This window comes from Sinohyriopsis cumingii, chromosome 2 (assembly GCF_028554795.1).
Source record: "Sinohyriopsis cumingii isolate HCF-2022 chromosome 2, ASM2855479v2, whole genome shotgun sequence".
NCBI lineage: Eukaryota > Metazoa > Mollusca > Bivalvia > Unionida > Unionidae > Sinohyriopsis > Sinohyriopsis cumingii.
Genome location: NC_142962.1, coordinates 101519263 through 101547102, shown reverse-complemented (window position 1 = coordinate 101547102; position 27840 = coordinate 101519263). Strand labels below are relative to the sequence as shown.

Genomic DNA, 27840 nt, shown 5'->3' with positions numbered 1-27840 from the left:
TGAAACAACCACGGCTAAAAATAAACTACCTTCGGATAACGCTGCACTCGGCAACGAACCCCGAATATGTTTTCATTCAGATATAATGTATAAACGTTTTACTAAACAGATTTATGTGGTACCAACGATCAATCGATATTGTATACTATACAATGAACATTTCTGTATTAACCAATATCAATACCAGCAGCCTTCATTCACTTATTTTTGGTCGATTTACTTGCAGTACTTGATATAAAAAGGATTAAAAAAAGATGAAATTAATAAACAGAATAAAAAACTGCATAAACATGAAACTAAACGAATAAATATATGCGAATACTTTTTATGACATAGTTTTATTTAATGTGTATATTAATACTCTTCAGAACGATTTTTACACTTTCATCTAAAAATATTTCGTATTTATTCCAATCTTAACATATGCCTTGTACATACTGAGTCATAGCTCAACGAAGTCGCAAAAGCCACAGTACGTATGGCGATTGCACAACGTAAATATGTGGTGACATTGATTGAAGAAGTAAATGCCAAAGAACCCTTTCTTCTTGAAGAATCATATAAAACAAAACATGGATGAAGCACGTTTATTGATGTAAACCAGGAGCTTATTGTTGAGAAAAGAGTCTCTGCTTGAATCAAAAGATATGATAATAAAAAGCGTTGAATCTGAAAACTGGATGTTAGCTTTGATGACCTGAGTATATTGACAATGTGAAGCATGGACTGGACGAGTTGCGGAAAACGGTGGTAGGTATTTTCAGCAATCTAGTAAATGTCTTCATCTGTAGAGATGATATTGCAATGTGCAATTTACTTCGAAGACCATCTAAAATAGAAATAGGCAGTTAGTTGTAAATTAAAAACCCATTAAACCAAATCAAAGTTGTTTGCACAAATGAAGAATATGAAGGGTAAGGATCTTGAAATTTACATGACCGAGGACCTAGCCAGACCAGAACAAGATTTGGTAAAAAGAAACGTGTGAAACGCATAACATGAAACGTATTTAAACCTTCTGAACAGTTGATGGCAAGATTTACTCCAAAAGCATTCAGGATCTTATACACTGATAATGACACATTTTATTTTAAGCTACGTCTCATGCATGTAATCTAATATAGACTGTTTCTTTTCAGATAAAAAAATTGATTGAGGCAGTCGCAAAATCTGCTTTAACAGAAGAACAAATAAAGGGCTTAGACAACGTTTTCTTCGTGTGCAACAAATGGGACCTAGTTCCTAAAGGGGAAAAGGAAGTTGTGTTCGAGAAGATAAAACAAAACTTAAGCAAATGCTGTGGAAAGTTGAGAGACTGGCAGATTGTACAATTTAACGCGCAGCTGGTGAGATTTTGTATTTAATTGTTATCAAAAGCGAAAGACAATTGTTAATAAACAGTTCGTTGAATCATTCGTCTCTGATTATCCTGTGGATTGATATAGAACGAAAGATAATTGAACTGCTCAATAACTTATTTTATCTTTTGAATGGATTAAATTTAGTGTTGGCACTACGAAAATATCACCTAACGTATAGTGCAATATTTTAGTCTTTTCCAGTGTTACCTCCACACGTCGGGTGGTACAGCTGTATAGAGAATCTACTTTGGAACTTTCATTACGTTTTATTAAATTAGGCGGATGCTCTGGATTGTTTTATCTATCAGGCGACCCTAGACGATCACGTCAATTGATTAAATCCCCTGTATGGGATTTCTGATTTTAAGGGTCGATATACTATGAGCACCAAAACTTTGTCACGATGGGGACATTTATTTTGTGCGGGGGTGGTGGTTGTTTCTAGGCTATTTGAAGGTATGAAAATTTCATATTATGGATGACATTATAGAATCTAATGGCAATTTAATATTACCCTTGTAGCTACATATATTCTGATGCGAATTTAACTCAGCTAATGGTCAGTCAGATTGGTTCTTAGTAGAATTAAGTTATTTCCCATTGGATGGGTCTGGTCCGGTGAGTTCTTTTACAATGTGGGGTATTTGCAAATTGTTATGCAATGAGTAGAGGAAAACTGTGTTTTCGAGTCATATGCTTGTATATAAGCTGGAAGGGCTGGACAATTATTTCATTCTTATTTTCTAACTTCTTGCTGTAACATGAATCCTCAGACGTATTTAAAGTTGTGTTTATATATTATTTGAGAGAAAACATTTATTTGGATTATATTCATAGGAATTACAAAGTGCTCATTAGATTAAAATATCAATATGGGACTATAGTACAATTATTCAAAGGAGTTCTGGACAATGCAATTGTGATACATCAGGATTGTTAGCGTACCAGTACATTTAAGACTCTTGAATTCGGAACATTATATTGTTTTGGACTTGTGTAGAATTTTGTAGGATTAATTTGGATTTTTGTTTATGACGATAGAGTTGTAACAATGTGAATAAATGTATAATACTATACCGCCATTTGTATTTGTAGCAGTTTGTTTGTACTAAAAGATATAGACTTACCCAATGCCTTTCGATTCGTGGTTTGTTTGTTTGTTTATGCGAAAGAAAACCAAAATAGATCCAGTTATCCAATTTCATGTGAGATCCTATGATTTGGCATTGAAAAAGTTTGAGACTCCAGCTAGTTTTCTTTTTTTGTGTGTGTTTCCTGTTTGCATGTATAAACCAAAATAATTTCCACTCCATTTGTATGTGCATGTGTTTCGGTTGTTCTTCCTTTGAGTTCGGAGTTGGTCATTAACTGGTTTGATTTCTGTGAGTACTTGAGTGGTTGATCATTCAGGCAAACGTATCATCTGAATTGTTTGGGGCACACTAGATACGAGATGCCGCATGAGCCTTTTTGATCAACCGAGGACATGCTACTGTTAGAGAATTTATGCTGCTCGCGCTGCTGCACTGCCTCTGCACTTGTCATTAGCTAACATTCTTTGGTTCCAGTATGGATGAGACTGTAACGGGTGGAACGATCCTGTGCGAGATCGTAACAAAAGTAACATGCTTCGTGGATTATTTGAGGGCGACTTTCAAGAGTTTATTATGACCTCTATACGTTTGCTGTCTCTCCATCGGCTAACCCTAGAAGACCTTCTTTGGTAGTCGGTCGTTCGACATCCTGGTGACATGGCCTTCCCATCTCTTTTGTTATTTTACCAGAAAAGTATGAATATATGGAATGCCATATTATCTTCATCAGCTTTCTAAGAAAGCACAAGTGAAAATTGTTCAGCTTCTTGTTATGATGTATTTACATCGTCCAGGTTTCGCGTCCTTACAGCAGGGTTTTGGAGAAATTTAGTTTTGTTTGCAGACTGATGCCTCTATGTAATGTCCCTGTATGAGCGCAATTTTATACCATATCCGGAGTTATATATGAAGGTTTGTGTTTGTATGAAGAGAAATAAGTCATAATACTTTACAACCATTTTTATGCATAATTGTGCTTTTCTATAAAAAGAATTCTTTCAAAATACCTAATACTCTACCCTAACTTACGTATGTTTTAATGAAAACATTATTATGCTCTCGTCTCATCTGTTTGTGTGATTGTTATTTTGGGGCTAGATACAACAGTCTTCTCTAATTTGTATGTTTCTTTGTGTGTTAGTTTTAATCAAGTGTCATATTCTAAATATCTTTGAATGGGTGATTCTATGTTTGAATGAAAAAGACGATTGGTACGAAAAACAAATTATACTATACCCACATTTGTAAGTATAATTATGTGTTTATATGAATGAAATGCCATATCATAAGCAAAACTGTAAGTGTAATTGTGTGTTTGTACGAGAAAAACGTTATTCTACACTTACCTTTTGTACGTCTTTATGTGCGTTTGTATATAATAATGATTGTTTGCAAAAATATGACACCCTACAGTCCTTTTGTATGGTTAATTTTCTGTTCAGATGTTACATAGCTATGCTACATCCGCATATGCATGCTTGTTTGTGTGTATGCTTGAAAAGGATTGTTTGAAGAAAGGTAGCACCCACTTCTGTTGTAAATCTGTTTTTCCATGGAAAATATCCTACCCTCCCTACTTCTGCATGTGCAACTGTGTGTTTCCATGAAAAATACCATACATCCCTACTTCTGTATGTGTAATTGTGTGTTTTCATGAATAATACTATACCCTCCCTACTTCTTTATGAGTAAGTTTGTGCTTGTATGAAAAATATACCCTCCCCACATGTATGTGTAACTGTGTGTTTGTACGGAGAGGAAAATAACTGGCATAATAAAACATGATATTACACCTCATTTGCATCTGTGAATATTGCTATACAAATTATCAAATCCCCCACCATTTTGCATTCTTTCGTTGATTTTCTGCTTCTGTGGTTTGATAGTGAACTTAACGTCTTCCCCGTTTTATCTAGCTGCTAATAAAAGTATTTCCTTTGTGCACAATCGACATTCTTCGTCCAAATTGTTATAATCCTGAAAGAATAGCAATTCACTTTTGTTATTATTTTTATTCTTTAATTCTCTCTCTCTTTCCCTTACGGTAATATTAAGACTGAATCAGGTAAACATTAAACTAAACGTTGGAAATGTAACCTTCTTTCTGACAAAGTTGATACAAAGTTGAACTAAGGTCAAACTTCATATCGATCTATTGATTTTATGAAAGATTCTGTAAATGTTTTTAAGTATTATTATTATTATTATTATTATTATTAAAAGGTCATACATAATCTTTTCGCTAGCTTTTGAAATGTTTTTGGTATGTTATTAAATATTTACTTTAATAAAGCTCCTGGAAATTTGAAAAGAAAATAAACTTTATATTTTTTAACAAACAATTGCAGGAGCTACAGCTTCTAGAGTGGAAAGCCAATCTCACGAAAAACATCAAGGCGCTGTTCAAAAGCCTGGAAACTCTGATGACCAGTACAATAGCAAAACGATTGGGAGATAAGCACCGGTCAGTAAAACTCTGTTTTGTTCAGGATCGTTCTGATTTTAATATGCTTTTGACCACTTGTTTACGTTAAAATCTCTACTATAATAACAACGATGATTATAACAACGACGACGATGATGTTGATACTACTAATAGTTTATTAATAATTTCATATTTCTTTTTAGTTGTTGCTGAAGTCGTTGTGCTGTTTATAAATGTCTTGACATAGGTAGCACTGTTAAAGTGGCAGTGACGGTGAGATTATATGTATTGAACTGAACATTTTTGATTATATTATGTACAGTATGTCTAAAGGTTCCAAGATAAGGTATGGTTTATTGTTATGTAAAAACTCTCTAAATAGAAGAACCGCGTTTGACATAACCTTCTTATTGATGTTGCTGTTGTTATTGTTGTTGTTGTCATTTCTAAGGACAGCTTGTTATATTTCTTGCATTGTCATCAACATCATCATCAATATCACAATGATAAACATACTTATTTAGTAATTCATACCTCTGGCCCATAATAACACGTTATAGAATATCATCCACATTTGTGACAGCAAAACAAACAACATTGCAATTTGTATATTTAGCATCATTGTAAGGGGTGATATCCACAACTTAGAAATGACACTTGTATTGATTCCAGTACTATATTAAGTTGTACATTCAACACTGTTTTGTGTTTACTTTGTGTCTTGCTTGTCCATGTATTGTACTTTTGTCTTTGACAATGCCTAATTAGGAGCCAAATACATTTATGCTAGTAAATAAACCAGTTTTACACTGGTTGTTATCTGAGTTTGACTTCCTCCTACGTATTTGAGTGAGGGCAAATTTACCTAAAAAAATAGTTAAATAAATGAAGAAAGAAAGAATAAATTAAAGAACAACAGTCCTAACATGGCTATACTGCATGCATATTTTGCACTGTTGCCGGATCAAAATGGTTGTTATGTATATATATATATATATATATATATATATATATATATATATATATATATATATATATATATATATATATAATTGATATGCAGTTTTCCTATTGTAAGACCATTGTTCTAATATTTCTTCTTGAGATCGCTTCAACTAAGCATATGAGAACAATGAGAATGAGCAGAAACCATAAGCTCTTTATGGCATTTCTCTTGTGGGCATAGTATAATTGGTAGATCAATATTTTATGTTCCCTTCTTTCTATTCAAATTAAAAACAAATATACCGTTTTATGTTCCCTTCTTTCTATTCAAATTAAAAACAAATATACCGTTTTATGTTCCCTTCTTTCTATTCAAATTAAAAACAAATATACCGTTTTATGTTCCCTTCTTTCTATTCAAATTAAAAACAAATATACCGTTTTATGTTCCCTTCTTTCTATTCAAATTAAAAACAAATATACCGTTTTATGTTCCCTTCTTTCTATTCAAATTAAAAACAAATATACCGTTTTATGTTCCCTTCTTTCTATTCAAATTAAAAACAAATATACCGTTTTATGTTCCCTTCTTTCTATTCAAATTAAAAACAAATATACCGAGATGCTTTTTTCCCTTTCGAGTTGTCTCTTTAAAATTCAAACAAGACCTTCCGTTCTTACCTAAAATTACGGTCCAGACAATGCAGTCACGTGTTCAATAGTGGATAATAGGTTCGTTCTGAAATGACATCACACACACACCAGGAGATCAGATGTAAGTCAATGGAGGTAATGCAGTCGGAAAGTTTGGACAATGTCATTCTTAATTAACTTTAGCAGAAATATCAGGAATTATATCGGAGTAAATCATATCAGAAAAGCGCGTTTGAATTTATACATATTGCTCCTACCAAAGGCATTAAAAATTTACAAAGTTAAGATTTTTTTTTCTTCATTAGTGACTGTAAAGCATATCATGTAGTTAAAGAAGCATTCCCATGTAAGCAGTTACAAACTGAGATAATTAAATTTTATTAATACGTGACAAAACACATACAAGATTTTCACAAATTTAAGCCGAAGTCATGAAAATGCAGAGAAATCAAGTTGAGACGATTTATTTTTACGTGTATGAGCTAGAGTGATTTCCTATTCATCTTTTCTTACACAGGCGTATACTAGCATATATCAGAGGACAAAATACTTAGCATGACATAACTGCAGACGTACATAACCTACTGATGTTTAACCCCTCGTAAGAAGCACTGTGCTTAGCTCATAAACATAGTTACTGTTGAATGCCTCTCGGTACGACTCACGAGTACATTGAGAAGATTTTGTGGACGCAAGAAAAAATGTCGAAATTGTAAAGAATTGAATTAATATGTGTCATATAATACATTTTATTTATGTACCTTACACGACTGAAATATGTTAGGTACAGACTAACACTTAGGTGGCGATTAAATTGCTAGTTGTTGTTGTTGTTTGGGTTTAATGACATTTTAAGATAGACTTTATATGGTGGCCAATATGATTGTTGGAGGAAGAACCAGTGAAGACCCGAATAAGAGCCACTGACCCATGGGAAGGTACTGGGAGCTTTCTTACAAACCCACACTTGCCGAACCCGAGATTCGAACTCGCATGGACAGCTGTGAGATATCGGTGATCGGTAAAGGCTAGCGCTTTAGACCACTCCGATCCTTAAGAGTGTCTCTTAAGTGATGGTTTATTTAATAGTTATCATCAGAGTTGTAGATTGTTTTCTCTTCTCATTTCAAAAATAATAATGAATATGATAATGATTATAATGTGTCTTAAAAAACATACCCTCCTTTGGTAGAGAAGCCATATATAATACATGCGAATCTAGACTTATGTCCATTGTATTTTCCTTGACTACTAGGGCACATTAGAACGGAAAGCTGTACAACTATGTGGCAAAGTATTAAATAAGTATATATGGAACCAAGAAGAAGGGCTGTCTTTTATCTAGTATCTCAAGGATTTATTATTTCATTGTGGATTCGAATTTAAATACATCAACTATAACAAACTCAACGACTACTTTGAAACAATTACTGGTATTTTTGTAATTCAGTAAACCCATTGAAAATAATCAATTGAAAGCAAAACCTGGTTGTAACATCAGCAATAAAATTTTCTATAAATCATTCTTGTTTCGACAGAGATTTAATAGCCTTATATCTAAGACACTTCAGAATACAAGGTACAACTGAATCACTTGACGACTAAAGTTCTATAGAAATACATAAAAATCTCTTACCAGAAGCGAGCAAAAGCAATATCATTTAGAACCCAAAACATTATACTCTACAAATACACAACTTTCTGGAGCATTGTAAAGAATTTCAGTACTCCTGCAAAAAGCAGTATGACGTGTGCAACTTACAATGAATAGTTTTATGAATTATTTAAAATTTCCCGTTCTGTTTAGGAAAAAGAAAATATTCAAATAATTCATGACACTCTAGATAATTCATGATACTCTAGAATAATCACTGAGGAACCTTTTCGTCTAGCATTGAGTAAACTGATGTATGACATAGCTGTGGGAGTATATGCTTTATCAAGCAATTTCTTTATTTGTACTGCAACACAAATGCACCAATATTAACAATATTACCTAATAACTCTTCATTAATGGATTATAGCCAAAATATTGGTCAACGACTATCAGTATACCAATTATGTAGAAAAGTGATGCAAATGAATCTTCCATCTTTAGAGGCATGTGTTTACTACCTGCATAAAGGAAAGTATTTATGCACTTTTAAATAATAGGATAAACATATGGGTGGACAAAAATGAATTGTTTGATTAAAGATCAGCCAGGTTTAGAGCATATTATTATATTGTAGATAATATGTTCACAATCTAGACATTAGTTTAGGAAAATACAGGGTGTATATTATATGCAATATTTATGCATTATGAAAAAGCCTTTGATAAGGTAAAGAGAGGTCTACTGTAACAAAAGCCACTTACTGAAAATATTAGTGGAAAATGTTTCGAATTATTAAGACAAGTTATAATGATGTAAAAGCAAGTTAAGACCAGCATTTGTATTGCCATTGCATTGAATTCCCTCGGGGCGTACGACAAGGATGTGTTTCATCGCCTTTATTCTTTTATTTACGTTGTAACGATCTGACCGTCATAGCTAACCGAAACAGAAGAGTTTGGATAAAACCTTAGAATTGGTTTTACTGTTGTATACAGACGATGTAAATGTCTTTCTGACACTACCCAATCGATGCTGCAAAATATGCTCAATAGACTGCACACATATTGTTTAAAATGGAAATTAAAAATAAACATGAAAAAAAACAAGAGTGATCCTATTTCACAGAGATGGCTGTCTCAGAAGTTTTAACAAGTGGTATCGCGGAAGTAAAGATTGAATCATATTATAAGTATAATGATTTTCTTTTTGCAAAAATGCCTAGTATATGTGCCAGAAAACTCTATCTTTGCAAGCATAAAACGCCTATGGGTATTCGTCTGAAGTAAGGTATTTCAGTAATGGGCAAATCCACGTAACTAGAGATTGCTTTGTCAGTTTGACACGAAGGCAGCCTCCATTCTTAATTTTAATACGTTTCTTAGATTGTTCAGCTAAAGATGTAAAGATCATTTTAAGCCAAAACTGCTGTACGAGATTAAGTCAGTGGAAAGACCGTTTCACTAGGTCATTGGCAGTAGAATTTATTTGTCAAAGATATCTATAATTCTTAGGAGATAGCGATATTATTTTATGATCACTACGCTTAGAGTGAGGAACATGCAAATCAGAGGTAACACCGGGAGATATGGGATTATTTGTTATGAAGAAAGATTTTGTCACATTTGTAACGTTAATATCGACGATGAATCTCATTTTATTAGTGCTTGTGCGCTATATGTAGGATTACGAAGAAAATATTTATCCACCTTTGTAAATAAAGATCCAACTTTAGAAAAATTTACGAATATTTGTACAAAATGATTCTTTAAAATTCTGATGACTAATTTAGCGAGGTTTGTTATAAAAGTCTTAAAGATTAGAGAAGACTGTAGATCAGTATCCCAAAATTTGCTCCATGCAGGCTTTAGGGTTCTCTTTAAATTATTTTGTGTGATTAGTACGTAATATATACTTGTATCACACCTAATTTGAAAAATGTAATAACGATTACTTTCATGTATAATAATTCCAATAAATACGACGTACGTTTATTACGCACTAAAACATATTTTGTACCGGATGATTTCTGGATATGTGTCCTGGGCCAGTGGTGTGTATTACAAATAAAAACTACTACTGCTATTAATACCACTACTGCTACTACTATATCATTTTCATAATAATCATCATCAGTAAGTCAATACATTATTTGATCAACCACTGTATACACATGTAATGCTCTCTCGATACTTTCCTAACTTTCGTCCTGTATATTTGTCTTTCCCTCTTTTTTCCATTTTCATTTCGTTCTTTCTAACATATATATATATATATATATATATATATATATATAAAGTACAATAAAGATTGAAAAACATATCGCAAATTATAAGAGCTCTACATTTCTGTAGCAAGTAGGATATTTCAGGTTAGTTTTGCACAATCGAATACATAATATTTTCCTAGTATTAGTGGCAGTATTTCCATACAAATATTCATTCAAAAATTTAATAGGATACTTATCTCAGATGAACTCATTGGTTTGTATTTTATTCATTCAAAGATGGCTGCACTCTTTCGTAAAGGAAGTGCTAGGATTTCTTAATGCAAGGATGAATACAGAGTCAAAGTCGAAAGAGAGAATACATGCTGATATACAAGAGGCATACAAACAGCTAGAGCTTGCCACTAGCAAAATACGACAGGTATGCAATTACTTTTAATATTATTTAATTCATTTACAATAATAGTGTCGAGAAGTGTTATGGTTGGTATAAAGTTAGCTGTCTTTTAGCTAAATTTAAAAATGCAAACGAACTAAGTAAGGAGTTAAATACGTGTTTATTATCGAAACAAAAATATCCAAAGAACTGGATTGAAATAAGAAAATAGTTTGTATTGATAGCTGTGTCTCACTCCACCCCATCGGAGCCCTATCCATTTAATCGCTTGTATTTTTAGGACTTTGTCATGACAGAACTTGCTGCAAATTGCAGGTGTAGTTTATGTGCAAGGTTATACATACAATGCTCCTTCAAAATTAGGCTGGGGTGGTTGGAGAAGGCTAAGCTATCAAGATAAGCCTTACTTTTCAAAACGGTTCGAGCATACACTAACAGAAATACTTCTGTTTTGTTCAACAAAAGTTGATGATTCTCTAGTCTTGTCCTCTGCTTGTTATGCTACCTGCTTCCACTCCAGCAGATTACGAAGCAGCGAACTATACTATTAATCCTACCTTATGCTGATAATTGTACATGCTATTTTCTGAGAAAAAATGGCCAATAAAATTCTGTTACTTGTAGTTAAAACGAATTCTTTACATATTTCTTCCGTATTATGAGGATATACACGGACTTTCCAGAGCCATCGATACCAATCCTGCTTTTCTGTCTTATGTAATTGCTTCATATGGTTATTATTCTCGTTAAATTTGCTATTAAAAACATAATTTAGCATAATGGAGAGAGCTATCAGTTAAACTAAAAATTATCAAAGAGAAGGTAGAAAGAAAATTATATTTTTAAAAAAACTTTCACAGATTTCTAGATAAAGCAAATGCATAGGATATTGTTTTTGCACTTCTAACAGTTTGTACGAAATTTGAATGAGGTTTATAAAATGGCGAGTTATATTCAAAAAGCTTACGAATAGCAATAGCTTGATTATAATAAAACTGGTCTCCTACATTTGACAGATTCGAGATGAATAAACTGATATTAGATGTGCTTTTGTTTTCAAGACATTTAATACATTCCGAAATATATAGAGAGCATATGTATAGAACAGATCTAACATAGGAAATTTGGCTTAATTTGATATAATAGGGTACTGTATATTAACGTAAATTAAACTCATCATATCATGTCGGTAACATGTGATCAACTAGGTTAATTCAAAATCAGCGTAAATTTTATTGATTTTCGGCCGTTTGATAAAGATCCTTCTCAATCTGCCAAAAATGGAATTACTTTTCAAGTATTTTAGAAATGGAATTAGAATTAAAAGATGAAATAAAGACAAGAGAGAGAGAGAGAGCAAGGTAAGTTTACTTTTTATAAACGGTGCTGAAGCCACGAAAAATGGGCAGACTGCTCCAATGATACAGCAGAACAAGAACAGGACAAACCATGAGAATGGAACAAGAGAAAACAATACGGAAAACCCAGATTGAAATATAACAGAACACAATAGACGACACAAAACAGAGACCGACAGGAAGACAAAACTCAGTAAAGAATATGCAAAATATCGAACATCGTTCCCCCCATCTAATACCAAGACAAGCAAAAAACAATGCAACCTTTATGAAAGAATGGTCTGAGAGTGTCGCATATAACAAATTATCAAATCCCCATCTAGGAGATAATAAAATGATAATTTATTAAAATATAGTTTATGCACAACTTGTTGATCTTGAGTTATTGTAGGTACACATTGCTAGTGTTCCAATAAGGGTTTGTCTGTTAATGACCATTGAGGGAGGAACTGGTGGTGTGGTAAGATGATTTAATGCCAAATTATAAGGCTTAGTCGGTGGCTAACACTTGGATAGGAGTGTTCTACATGTACCTTGAAAATGAGAGGATGAAAGAGAATTACGCAATAGACTGTTTTTAGACTCTTACTTGCTGTTTTCATGAGCTGGGGGGGGGGGGGGGCATGAGAAGAACTATTCCTATTGGTTGGCATTGACAGCAGAATTCAAAGATCCAACCAAATTAGATATTGTTATGTAACATTTCCTGGTCATATAGAGTACCATGTGATCAGTCAATTCTCTAGGTTTTTTTCTTCAAATGTACAGACAATGCATGTAGAGTTTCACTTCTCTGACTTTTTAAAGGTACAAACAATGGATTTTGAATCTCCGCATCAAACATTTCTTATGGATCTGTACTGGCCCACCACCACCCCAGTCACCACCCATTAATGACTACGTCGTGGGATGTGCCCTCATGTTGTTCAAGAATATGTGGCTACCATGGGATAGGATATTGTTTCCCCCTATGTGATACTCATACGCTATTCTAATACCGTAACGGTCATGCCCGTTAAATGCATTTCTTTTACAGTTTTAAATTGGAAAAATATAATAATATTTTCTTAATGCTAGGATCAGCCTAGCTCTTTTCTACGAATCTAGGATCAACCCAGAATGAACTCTTATGTGGGGATCAGCCTAGCATTGATTTTGTTAAGATGGGATCAGCACAGAATACATTAGCATGCTGGGATCAGCCTAGCACATAGTCTACTTCGGCCGGGATCATCCCAGAATACACTCGAATGCTGGGATCAGCCTAGCATAGATTTCACTTGAGATGGGATCAGTCTAGCACAGATTTACTTGAAGATGGACTCAGCCCAGAATATACTCTAATGCTGGGATCAGCCTCTCACCAATTCTCCTTGAGCTGAGATCAGCCCAGAATACACTACTTGAGCTGGGATCAGCCTAGCACACTCCGCAGAAGCTGAGGATCAGAACAGAGTACACTTTAATGCTGGGATCAGCCTAGCACTAATTATCCTTCAGCTGGGATCAGCCCAGAATACACTGTAATGCTGGGATCGGCCAAGCACTGATTGGGAATCAGTTTTTTATATTTAGTCAGCCGCATATTTTCCCAACCGGATACTCATAAGCTATACTAATAACGTAAAGGTCATGCCCGTTAAATACATTTCTTTCACAGTTTTAAATAGAAAAAATATAAGAATATTTTCTTCATGCTGGAATCAGCCTAGCTCTATTCCATGAATCTGGGATCAACCCATAATACACTCTTATGCGGGGATCAGCCTTGCATAGATTTAGTTAAGATGGGATCAGTCCAGAATACATTAGCATGCTGGGATCAGCCTAGCACATAGTCTACTTAAGCTGGGATCAGCACAGAATACTCTTGAATGCTGGGACCCTAGCACTTATTTTACTGGAGCTGGGATCAGCCTAGCACCAATTTTACTTGTGCTGGGATCATCCCAGAATAAAATTTAATGCTGGGATCAGCCTAGCACCGATTGGGAATCAGTCTTTTACACTGATCTGGGATCACCTAGCACAAAATACACTGTAATGCCGGGATAAGGCTAGCACTGATTGGGAATCTGTTTTTTACATTCAGATTCTAGCCCATGAGTAGCCCCCACCGAGAGAGCCAAATATTTTTAAAATATTAAAATTAGGTATTGATGTTATTTTATTTATGAATTTAATGTTGTAGAATATTAGTAATATAACAAATTATTAAATCCCCATCTAGGAGATAATAAACTACCTGATGTTCAATGGATGCAAGATCGGGTCGATTTAGATCATTTTAAAACAAATATTTGTTATTTTGATAGGAAAGAAAATGCATTTCAAGGGAGAGTGTAAGTGATTTTACCATCCGCCTCAAATTCCTAACACGTTTCCGAGTAATAATAATATTAGGTACAATGTCTTTTGATAAGGTCTGAGAGATTTTACCATCATCCCCATAACCTGCGTATTTCTTTCGGCTGACGTTCCAGGAAATACAAAAGCTTGCAGGGTGGTAAAGTTTCCTACACCCTACCAAAGGTCAGTGCAACTAATATTGTTACCACTTTGAGAAATTGTATGAATTTGATTGGTCAATAACCAATGCATAGGATATTGTATTTGCAATTCTCATGTATGTGAGAAAGCTTGCTGGTAGCTTCCCGCTTGTTGGTGGTTCTTTCTAGGCTCTCACTACACCAAATATACCGGCATGACATGTATAGCCTATCATGTAGCGAAGAATGGCGTTCAACTCGCGAAACTACAAAAAAAAGTTATTTTGACAGGGTTCATGGGTGTTTACTACTCTCTTAACTGCTGTATTTCTTGATGCCTCAGCCCGACCAGATAATTAATACAAAACGGGGTGGGAGTGCACGCTGAATATGGAGCCTTTTTCAGGGATGAATTGACTATCAATTAGCCAGTATGAAAGCAAGTACGATTACTGAACAAAATCCAAATCAATGGCCACCAGTGATAAAAGAGATTTGAAGACTGTAATATTTGCATTAGTACTACAATATTAGCCGTGATATACTACAAAAATAAAATGGTTGTGAAAGAATCATTAATAGATTAGTCAGAAGATTACTGAAGCTATTTGTCCGAAGTATACTCAGACTGTGATAACGGAGAATAGTTTTTGATGCAAAAGGGTTTTAACTGGTCATTAATTATAACATGTCCTTCTGTAGACTTTGTGTCTTTAAAAAGATTCGCTAGACTAAGTTGTTCTAATATAATAAAAGCGTGTATCAATGTAGGCACAATGGAAATGCCTCGTACTTTTTCTGTAGGATCAGTATTATGAGGTACTCTGGTGGTACAAAAGGCATTTAACATTAAAAACGTCCATCCCTAGGAATTTAACATGGGCTTCCATTTTAAAGAATAAATTGTGCCTGTATGACCGTAGCAGCAATTTAAGATGGACTACCACTATAAGGAATAAATGTGCCAGTATGACGGTAAAAGGAATTTAAAATGGACTACCATGAATGAATAAATGAATAAATGGTACTATATGGGGTCTAATGTAAATTTAAAGTTGTATGCCACAATCCCCACCAAGCAGGAGTTAATGCTAAAGAGTATTCCTTGGTCTTACATTGTTGGATGGTATTGGAGACTATGGAAATTTAAGGTTATGAACTTATGATACAGGCTAGAATAATGCCCATTGACTTAAAGTTTACGTAGTTATATTAAATTCTAAATGGATGCTGCATTGAAGATACGTAAGTGAAGGAGGAGTGTTTATTCCTCACCTTTACAATGTTGTTATAAACTATTGTACTATCCGCACAGTGAAATTACGAAACTTTATGACTGCATGCATCACTGTTGCTACAATGCCCTTAAAACCAAAGAGGTTCATTGTGACCTACATTTTATATTTTACTATGATTAGTTAAAAGGTTGTGGTTATGTTTGTGAAGACATTGATTGATGCATACTAGCCTATATACATTCTAGCCTACTCTGTTGGTCCTTGGTGGCCAAAGTAGTTGGAGTAGGAATGAATGTATCTATTCATTAGTAAACGTTCCATAATGTTGACTATATATTGTATATTGTATATTGCGATATGGTATCCTCAGCAGGTTAACTGTACATTGTACATGTGAATGAGTATATGAATTAGGTGAGTGAACTGCATGCTTCATGCTCATCATGATTTTCATATGAGGCCTCATATGAAGTGGCAAATCAAGGTAATTATTGATAGCTGAACTGAGCACTGTTGGCTGGTACAAAAGACTGTGACCTTCTATCCAGTAAAATCTAGCATTTTCTAAAAAGCAGTTTTGATGAACAATGATTTAAAACAATAAATACTCAAAAAACATTACTAAGCTTCTGATCAGTTTATTACATTACATTAAAGTTAAAGAAAAGAAAGTTCTTCTATGTTTTTATTTGTCTTTTATCCGCTTTGGAAGTAGGTAGTGACTTAGATAGATAGGTGGTTTTAACATATTTCAGCACAATACTTGCTGTATGGTGCGAAGTTTGTGCACAAATTTCATACGATGAAAGATTGAAAATAAATATTTATTTAGAAAAGGGGTGAGGATCACGTAAGTTTAAATTTATTTTCTGCATGATAACTTTACAATGTCTGCAGTAGTTTAGCGAAAGTTGAGGAGTACTATGTAATAGTTGATTGCACCCTAGTTAACATGGTGACGCTAATAGCGATATTCCATCATGCCTGCTAGAAATTATGTTAAATGGTCAAGATGTATGCAAGAAGTACAATTTGTACAAATTTAAAGTTTGCGTCTCAAATCACCTGACATTTTAGCAAAACATGCGCACTGAAGTTTTCAAATTTCTAAATTCAAAAATAAATTACGTAGTTCTTTAAAACTCTTTTTGCACGCTAAATTTTTTAAACAAAATGTAGAAACCTTACTTGAGCAAAACTGTAATGAAATTTTCGACACCAGGACGCGTACCAAATTCATAAACTCACAATGAATTATGCAGAAATTTTTAAATAGGGAATATTTATCAAATATGTCGAGATTGAAGTACAAATAAATTCCGGAAAAGACATGGAATATAGCAAAAAAGGAAGAAATTTGGAACATGATATTAAAATTATAACAAAATGTGGTATTAAAATTTCGAAACAGAAACGAATTTTGCAGAGATTAGAAAAGCCTGGAATGTTATATCTCAATAGCATTTATACAAATTAATACATAAGTGCAAACCTTAAATGGAATATGCGTGAGACTTAAAACAAAATCCGTACTACTAGGAAAATAAACATCACCTTGACTAAAACCGATACATAACTTGATAAAGTGATTCGGAATAATAATAAAAAATTCAACTTTGTAAACATTTTAGAAATTTTATTTTGATACATACATTTTTTTAAATAAAAATAAAAGGTTTTTTTTTTACAGATAATGATAACACTTTACAAAATACACAATAGACATTATAAACTGAGTGAGATGTTTAAATATTGTGATTTTTTTTCAAAACCTTAATGCCTTTTGTTTTTGAAATTAGAATGAGATGGTCAATAAAGCTGCGAGGGTGTTGGGCAAATGAAATCACAACGTTTGTTTGAATTGTTATATTTCTAATCCATTTTCGATCACAAATATTGTTGCCCTTTACAATGAACAGACAATCACGATACTTTTAATCGCACTTATTCAAGTCATTATTCAGATACATGTATATGCACACAGCTTGTTGGATCAGCAAGGTCACTTGTTTTCGTGATTTTGTTTACAAGCCGTTGGAGTTCAAAGCCTGAGTAACGAAACGAAATTCATATAAAGCATGTTTTTAAACCTGTCCCGTAAATTGTACAAATGCAGCTAGATACAAATTCTGGTCAAAATCCTGTTGCACGTGTACAACTTCTAAACTCACTAAAGTACAAAATGCAAACTAGTAACCGTCGAGCTGGCACCGATATGGAACACTGGTAATCAAAGGTCCGAAACTTTGATTACAACACACATCTGAGATGTAGTTCAGATTCACTCGCATGTCAGGTTCGGATGAGATCAGCTAATATTTATTCAAGTTATTATGTTCTCAATCGCATTGCAATCTGAAAATCTGAAATATAAATGCAACCTTTTGCTTTCAAACTCCTTCAACATTTTCTGTGATAAAAAAGCAATAATTAACAAAATCAATTACCATTCTTGTAGTCATTGTGGTTTTAAAACACACCAGTGTAAACTAGTGCTGATTATAAAATCCATCCAAGATGTGATTAAGATGTACATGTACGCTTATACTATATTTAATTAATACATGTTTGTGTTTTTTTCAAATAACTGAGTGCAATTATGAAATTTCATATCATCTGATTTTGGAGTCAAAGCTTTTGGCCTTGGATTTTATAAAGATATACCCACACACCAAGTTTCATCAAAAGTCCGACTGTTCTTAAAGCCAGTAAAGCTGGAAACGAAATGCATATTTGTTTTCCAAAAACTTTCCTGTTGTATTCAGAATAGTGAATATTTTGGCAGTCCAATATTATACATTGCTTTATTTGATTTCTATATACAGTGCCCATGAATGTCTGACTAAGCCTGATAAAAATTATACGAAATCATCAAACGTTTTCGCTAGACTATTAGACAAATATGGAGTGTTGGTGTGGTCACTCTAGCATCGGTGTCGGTATCATCATCGGCATCAGATTCTCTCTTGATAAAGTTGTTGCCAACTTACTGTGCTTGTTACATCTCGTTTTTTACATAATGTATAGTTCTGCACCCGATTTTCTTCCTCATTAGCCACTTTACATAACATATAGCCCTTTTAAGTCATACAATCATATTCCTCAGATATCGTACATAGCCATGGAATTTAACGAAGGTGAATATCTATAGAAGATAGGTTACCGTAACCTAGTTTTTATGCTGCAGTGATCCATTTCATGCTTGCCGTTAAGTTGACTTATCAGGCATCAGACAAAGTAGTCATAAAACTTGAATCTATGATGCATCATTATCAGCATAATGCAAGTGCTCTTAAAGTAGATCACTCTGACCTATAAGTCATGCCTTCCTGTCGCTAGTTTTGGCGCGTATGCATACATTTTCATGACATTGTTCAAGATAGGGATTTAAATTGGATATAGGGATGCCTTTCAATAAGCAACGCACAAGTGTTCAATAAGTAGAGATTGTCTCGCCTGCGAGTCATAGGCAAAAGTAGCTTTTAGCGCTCGCCTTTACAGATCACTCATACATTTTACCTCTGTCGGCGTATTTTCCAGTCTCTGCTCAACCAATATGGGTATTTGAGAAAGCTTGTCAACAGTCTTTTGGGTCGGCGGTTCTTCCCTGGTTCTCCCCAAGTTCCTTCTCCATCAAATATACTGGCCGCCATGGATAGCCTTTAGCAAAGAAAACCTTAGGTTAAACATGTGTCACTTTTATGATGGTTTTTGAATTAACTACATGTTCTGATAATACATGAACATTAATGAAACTTTTTTTTTCTTTCATCATCTAAAACGATTCTTCTCAACCCAAAGTCTAAATTGACTTCTGTGTTCAACTTCGTTTCTCTGCCACTTGCCAGGTAGCTGATTTTCATATTGATCTTTAGACAAAATCGACATTCTCTCGTCACTCTGAGCCGAGTACACCAAGAAAGAAGTACACTATTGCAGGTTTAAAGTTGTTCGATCAGGGAATATTCTGTTCTTTCTAAAATATGTGAATGAAAAACTGAGAAGTTTCATTTTTAAATAATGCATTAACACTCCAGCTCGAGAAAAGTTCCTTGGACGAATTGCCAGAAAACGAATTTATTTTCTTCTTCAATAAAGAAAAAGCTCTTAGTAACGCGCATGCTCTTTGCAGAAGGATGAACTTTAGGTAATACTTCTTCTGTGATATTTCTAGTATAATACTCATTCCGAACCTTTTGTGTGCTTTACTCATCCAGGGAAAGTTGGCTTGTACGAATCTTTCATATTTATCTGCTCGGCTCTTTATTATTATTATTATTATTATTATTGCTAACTTTTTTGTTATGTTGCTGCTTCTACAACAGTTGTTGAAATCTAAGTTTTCAAGGGCTGGGCTTTTCATCATAATGCAGGTCAGCGTCAAAAAACGTGCAGACGTAATGTTCTACAACTCTTCTTGAAGTGTTTGAGATAGAAGGTTTGATAAAATACGGGCTACAGTTGTAGATGCGAACAGTGGAAGTGTCCTTTTCATCTACTTCCCTAGAGCGACTCTTAAGGATAGGAAAAGCCTTTGACAGAATTAAGCTGAACATTTGCGGAAAATGCATATATATCGATATTATTATTATTATTATTATTAGTAGTAGTAGTAGTAGTAGTAGTAGTAGTATCATCATCATTATTATTTTATTATTATTATTATTATTATTATTATTATTATTATTATAGTGCAAAGAAGTTCACAAAATGATTGATCGAGAGGAGAAGGAGCTATCACAAGTGCTCCAAAATTATTTAGAAAGTATCGATGTAAGATCAGAAATCTTCAATTGGTCCAACAGTGCTCCAAAAATGAACAAAGTGAAGAAGACTAAACCTGAACTAATCAACTCACGGCTTCAGGAAGTAATTTTGGAGTGGGCAAGGGCAGACATTGGCCCATTACAACAAGCATCAGACAGGGTTATGGATGCATGCAATAAAATACAAGCTGAAATCGGTTCAATTTTCAATTACATAGAGAAATATGAACTCGGTTTTAATATGCAAGTATATCCAGTGGTCGGTGTACCTGGTGTACAATACGCTGTTGTTGCCTTTAATATCTTGAATACCAGCTATTGTACGGATGCTGCTTCTCCTCTAGTTCCAGTGATAGAAACTCCACCTGATGCAGGTACACTGGAACAGCAGAATTTGAAAAGCCCTGTCGTGGCTGAAATTGCTAAATCAGAACTTTTATCGAGAGATCAAGTGAAAGATATCATAACTGATTTGTTCTCACGCCCTCACAGAGATTGTATTGCTAAATTCCAACAAGACACTGAACGCAAAATAGCTTCAATAAGTGCAGTGATGTTACGAATGGAACACGACAAACAGATTAACAAGGACACAAGACAGAGTCTCCGTTTACAGCAAATGAACTTCACAAAATGGTCTGAGTGTTTAGAGGAATTGAAAAAGTGCATTTAAAATACTGTATCTGGCTCCGTAGTCATAAAACTAAGCGCAAAGGTTAATTCAGACCGAAACTTCAAAATTAAAAGTATTCCCCTGAGCGGCTAAATCGTGTTAAATTTGGAATGCCTGACGAGTCACAAACAATCAGATGCTTCCGAAATATATGGGAGTGTAGCCTCTCTGGGATTGAAGTATTAAAAGATCAAAGTTTTAAATCTTGAACGCAAGTTTCACTTGTATTCTCAGAACGTTTGGTCACTATAAGGATGGGAGCGTTTCCAACGTAATGAATGATTCTAAGGGTCAGACTATCACAAAGCCCGCCAGGACAACACCCGTTTAAGAGCAGTTTGTGTTTGTGCAAGCCTGACATATACCGTACCTGTAATAAGCGGAAACACTATTTGATATAAGATAACGGTTCATCCGTGTATTAGTGTGTACATTAATTTTATTCAAGAAAAAAGTTACTATTAATTTTCGATCTATTTTAGCAAAATAACTTCTACATAATGTTTATTTTAGCGTCACTTTGTTAATGTTCAGAACTGTTTTATACCTTTCATTTGTTTCATAAACTCTAGTTTTGTATAACGATTTAATTTGAATTTCTTACACTAACAACTTTTTAACAGTTCACAGCGGATACAGAAATATGAAAGAAAGAAACTTATTACATGGCTTCATATAAACATTGTCAAATAAGCGCTGACTTTCCTTTATCTTTTGTGGCCTTTAGGCTTGTTGGACTTATTCATGGCGGAATCTGCATATTGATTTAAACAGCATTAATTTGCAGACAACAACATGGAGAATACTTACAAATTGGACAAAATGTATAAACAAATGGGCAGCAAGATTAAGTTTATTTCGATTTTGTTCGTTTTTCTCCATTACTTGACGTATGCAAAATAATAAAGGCAGCTGACAACAAGCACTGAAATAAGCTAATAATATATCAAAAGATGTGTGTAAATATTGTGACAATGTCAAACAGTAACTAATATAAGTTTATTGCAGAAATATAGTACTGTATACTAAAAGAGACAGAGTGAGTGTGTGTGTGTGTGATTAGGAATTTTAACGTCATATCGCTACGATGTCTGCAGTGTGGCAGTTTATGGCGATGTCTAGCACTGGGGCATCATGCCGCAGACATGTAGCATGATGTCCCACCCAGTCACATTATCTATCTTGGCACCAGTCCGACCAGTCCTGACACTAACCTCTTAATGCTGAGCGCCTATCGAGGCAGCCATTAGTACCATTTTTGTAAGTTTTTGGTATGGCTCGGCCGGTGTTCGAACCCACGACCTCCCGCTTCTGAGGCGGACGCTGTAACCACTAGGCTACCATTCGGTCATACTAAAAGAGAAAATATGAAGATGTTCGTCTTCATGAAGCGAGGACTGGAAGTGGGGAAAGAGGTATGTAAAGGAAGTTTACTGTCAGCTCTGGTGGTATATAATCAGTAACTAAATACGTATCAGGTTAGTGTGAAGACATAAATAGAAATTAAATAAATATCTTAGTGGTTATTATCTACTTCAGACGCATTGAAGGATCTCCTGGTTGACCTAAAGCGATTGCATGGGGTTGCAAGTGACTGCATGGGGTTGCCCATTAATAACAAGACAACATTCCTATTGTTCTGCTTCTTATAGGAATATATAAATACAATCTGGTTCACCGCATGATTGGTTTAGTTGATTTATTAGTTTTAACGACACATATAGAACATTATCGGCTACATCCAATCGGAATGTTTCATGTATTTCTGCGATATGTATGTCTGCGTAATGGTTACAGAAAAACCATACATTTCATTAGCCAGAAATTCCTCAGCCAAATGTGTGCCATTTCGGACAACCGCAACTATTTGTACCATTGAATTAATTTTCGGTTTTACATAGAAGGTAAAAATTAAAATAGATTTTCGATTCATTCACAACGTTTCAGTTAATCTTTGTTTCGTGCTTGGCCGAGGCGGTCTTAACGCAGCTATCGGCATACATTGGAGGTACGATCCAGAGAATTGGTCTCGAAACTGCGAATCAGCTATTTCAGGCCAAGGAAATGGAAGCTAAGTGCCTTTTTCCGAAGACACACTGAGGCAGCCGACTCGTAACACCACTTGTCAAATGATTTTAAGAGATATTCGTTCAGTAAGCTACAGTTTGTTTAAAGCCTTGTGTGCATAATATGTAATCTTTCTAATTGATAGTGATGGAATGGGATATGCTTTACATTCCTATTTAGCTGTGATTTGAACGAGTATAATGAAGGTTTGTTCCTAATTTTCATGGGGAGAATATTCCATTCCGTCACAGACTTTGGATGAAATGAACTTTGGTATAGATTGATCGTGCTGGAAGACATATCGGAGTTTGTTGCATGGTAAGGTAGTCTATTATTTACCTGTTGGATACTTGGCGGAACCAAAGCCTTCAGGTGTACATGAGTTATGGTTTTAACTGATATGTTGGATACTTGGAGTAACCAAAGCTGTAATTGTTAAAATGTATTGAATTATCATGATTTGAATTAGTTGTTTTTTAATACAGTCCTCGGGTCGTGACGCATTTTAAAATTGTTATTATTCTATGTTTATAGCATCTTGAGTTTTTTGTCCCTATTTTGTCCCCAAAATAATGAATGAAGCAATGATTTTTACAATTAAATGATGATTACAATAAGTTAGAGAGCGCGTGACAGCTAATCAATCTTGAAAGAAGTAAATTCTGTTTATATTATCAATTAGAATGTATATTATTTCAAATTCTGGTAGATAGATGGAAAATAAGCGCTGACGACGGAATTTCTCTTTGTAAGTAGAGACTGTTATCTTTTGTATGTTTTGCTCTATTGACCCGTATAGTTTTGAATATGCAACGCAAGGTGTGCCGAATTTTAAATTTTTAATGTAGATAAATTCACTAGACCTCCACAGAATGTACATTGTTGTTATAGTTGTAATTGTTAAAATATATTGGATTACCATGAATTGAATTAGTTCAGTTTTTTTTAATACAGTCCTTTTGTAAAGTATCCCATATCACGTAAGAATAATGTAAAAATTGATTTACCTCTGTTATATAGCCTTTTCCTTGTTACTAATTTGCTATGTTGTTGTCTTGGATGGCTGTATACCATCATGAATTTACTTGTACTGTTTTTAATATGCATGAAGTTGGTGGCATAGAGCCTCCAAGATATATCATTAGATGTTAATATCCCCAAATATTTTGTATAGACTACATGCTATATATATATAGATAGATAGATAGTGCATCCATTGACAAGATTAATCACATGTCAAAATGGACCTTCTTTTCATGCTTTTAAGGGTTATTAAATAATTCATTTAAAAATCCTTTATTAGAAAGGCATAGGTTAATTTAAAAATATTTTCTTCAAGAAAAATCCAAAACCTGAGACACACGCATTCCTAAGTCTTCTGTAATACTTGTGGTACAACGACAAACAGTGTTTTGTATTTCTTCTAATGAGCTGTTATTTACAGTCTGAAAGTTATTACAAAACTTAACAATATATTCTAAATAATAAATGCAATTCATTGTTATCTGGAATGTTCACCTTTGCAAATAAAAAGTGGCAACAAGTTTATTATTCAGGATGAATTTTGAGTTGCTAATGTTGTAGAAAATACAAGAAAACATAATATCTTAAAAATAATACATTTGCATAATTATTATGATTTGTGATTTTCTAGAAGTTTGTCTTATACTCAGTTAATACAATTTTTCTTTATGTGTGCCTTTTGTTCGTTGGAATAAGTGTATTAAAGTCATTTAGTGTTGTCTACTTCACGAGACTAATCTATTAGGCAATCTACTTTTATAAAATATCCAACAATAATGCAGATTTAATTTTAATCTTGAATTCACTTAATTTTATTTGCTAGCTAGGTTATTATTGTACACCAGATAGGTACAGATAGCACCTGGTTTTATTGGGGTAAACCCTGATAGGTACAGATAGCACCTGGTTTTATTGGGGTAAACCCTGATAGGTACAGATAGCACCTGGTTTTATTGGGGTAAACCCTGATTGACGTTGTGCGGGTTTGTTTCTCTGTTTGTTTTGATGTGGTATTTTTTTTTCTCTACTTACTGACGTGGAGAAGATTTTAAGGATTTTGATTTTAATTTTAGTTATTTGCCAGACAGATGAAAAATCTTTCTAACTGAATAAGGCTTACAATGCTTATCCTTACAAGGTAAAGATAAGGCTGACAAAATGATACAACTGACAAAACAACATAGTGCAGAAGCATAGAAGTAAAACATTGCAATGGTTAACTAACATTCAATTATATAAAGATAAAAAAAAATATAACACAAGTGGCACTTTAATCATTCTGTTGCTCGTTATTTTTAGTACTAAAATACAGCTGAAAGTACAAGTGTACACTCTTACGGCTTTTGCAGACTAAACAATGAAGATGCTCTATGGAATTCATTTGTTCTTGGGTTTTTTTACCTATGTAACAAACTGTGTGCATCATGTTTTGCTTTCCTTTATCTCTACTGGTCATAGACCAGAAGAGCTTATGGGGTAGGTTTCATCCGTCTTCAGACTTTGTTATTTATTAATTTAGTTAGTTAGTTAGTTAGTTAGTTAGTTAGTTGGTTAGTTAAGTTAGTTAGTTAGTTAGTTAGTTAGTTAAGTTAGTTAGTTAGTTAGTTAGTTAGTTAGTTAGTCTGATGTGTACTATCGTTACAGCTCCTAAACCACTTGAAGCATTGCCTTGACACTTTACGCAAGCACATTTATACCATAGTCTAGCTGGCCCTATATAAAAAGCGACGACTTGACACTCAATGCTGCCGCTACAGCAGTCATCTCCTACATGGAGATCAACATGCAGTTATCACTTACAATCTTCTTTTGACATAGTTTGCTACTAATAAAAATGGTGCCAGTCTTGACAATCTTGTTATTGATATTCCTCTTGATTCGATGGTCATATCAGCATTGGGTTTTAGCCATACGCCTTCTTATGATGGTCATATCAACATTGGGTTTTATCCATACTCCTTCTTATGATGGTCATATCAACATTGGGTTTTAACCAAAAGTCTTCTTATGATGGTCATATCAACATTGGGTTTTAGCCATACGCCTTCTTATGATGGTCATATCAACATTTGGGTTTTAGCCATACGCCTTTTTAGGATGGTCATATCAACATTGGGTTTTAGCCATACGCCTTCTTATGATGGTCATATCAACATTTGGGTTTTAGCCATACGCCTTTTTATGATGGTCATATCAACATTGGGTTTTAGCCATACGCCTTCTTATGATGGTCATATCAGCATTGAATGTTAGCGAAAAGTCTTCTTATGATGGTCATATCAACACTGGGTTTTAGCCATACGCCTTTTTATGATGGTCATATCAACATTGGATTTTAGCCATACGCCTTCTTATGATGGTCATATCAACATTGGGTTTTAGCCATACGCCTTTTAATGATGGTCATATCAACATTGGGGTTTCTTATACGCTTTCTTATAATGGCCATATCAACATGCAGTTTTCACTAGAAACTTCATATGATGCTTGGTGAGTCCTAAAGTGATAGGCCAATCTGATATCTAATACGGTCGTCATGACAACCCACATTTTGTTGTCACAACTCCATCTGAACAGAACGTCATATTGACATAGGGTGGCCATTTCGAAAATAGTTTATTACTGGCTCAACATGATACTATTGCTGACTTTGCAAATCTTGTACTCGTTCCTTCTGCTGACTGAAACAAAAACGGTATTGACCATCTTCTGACCATCTTGAAAATTAAACTTTTTGCTACTCGTCTTAAACGGAAAGAAATTTCGACGTGGGGTATTCATCGGAGGAGTTTTTCTGGTATCAAGAGGGTCCTTCACTATGACTCCCATGAAGACTATATACACACTCTCATTGTTGATGTTCCCTGATTAGATAGATGATCATTACGACATGGGGTTTTCATGAAAAGAATTATAATGCGTCTACTTTATCCTAAAGAAAATGGTACCAAGCTGACATACAGTATGTATGTGCACCACAACAGCTAATTTCGGAATTTTTTGTTGCTGATGATACATATTATGGATGCTTTCAAAGCTTAATACTTAAAAAGGAGAAATAATATTATATTGATTTCTTAGATCATAAGACCCCTCTAGATGTACTTGTTCCAGGATTACTGCAAAAATGTTTTCTCATGTAGACATATTTATGATAACAAGAGTATGGTTTCGAAACATACCAATTCATAAACGCCATGGTGCGTATAGTTCTAAACGTGTTTCGTACAGAGTAATGAAGCGTTTATTGTTTCGTTTGGCTTGTGTGTATTAAGATGAATAAATATATGTGTGTTTTTAAGCGATTTAATGTTGTTTGTGTTCCCCTCAACTCCAGCCACTATGACGGTCGTACTTCAAGAGCCGGTATCAATTTCTTTCCTTGCATCTAATTATCTCCGCTGTTATTTATTATTAATTTGCTTAAGAACAAGAGAAAGATGTTGAATATATTCTCTTGCAACGTGGGTTTATTGGTACATCATAAAAGGAAATACTTGACGTTATCTCCAAAATAAAAGAGACAAAC

The 27840-nt window shown here is 34.2% G+C and overlaps 1 protein-coding gene across 1 annotated transcript in view; it reads left to right on the top strand.

Annotated features, from left to right (window-relative positions):
• LOC149805492 (uncharacterized) overlaps positions 1–27612 on the top strand; it is an 82134-nt gene extending 54522 nt beyond the window's left edge. The window contains exons 9-12 of the mRNA XM_089950085.1: positions 1140–1346; positions 4804–4919; positions 10580–10721; positions 20475–27612. Coding sequence (XP_089806211.1) covers positions 1140–1346; positions 4804–4919; positions 10580–10721; positions 20475–21221 — 1212 coding nt within the window. The 3' untranslated portion in view covers positions 21222–27612. The remainder of the gene's footprint in view (positions 1–1139; positions 1347–4803; positions 4920–10579; positions 10722–20474) is intronic.
• The last annotated feature ends 228 nt before the right edge of the window (positions 27613–27840 follow it).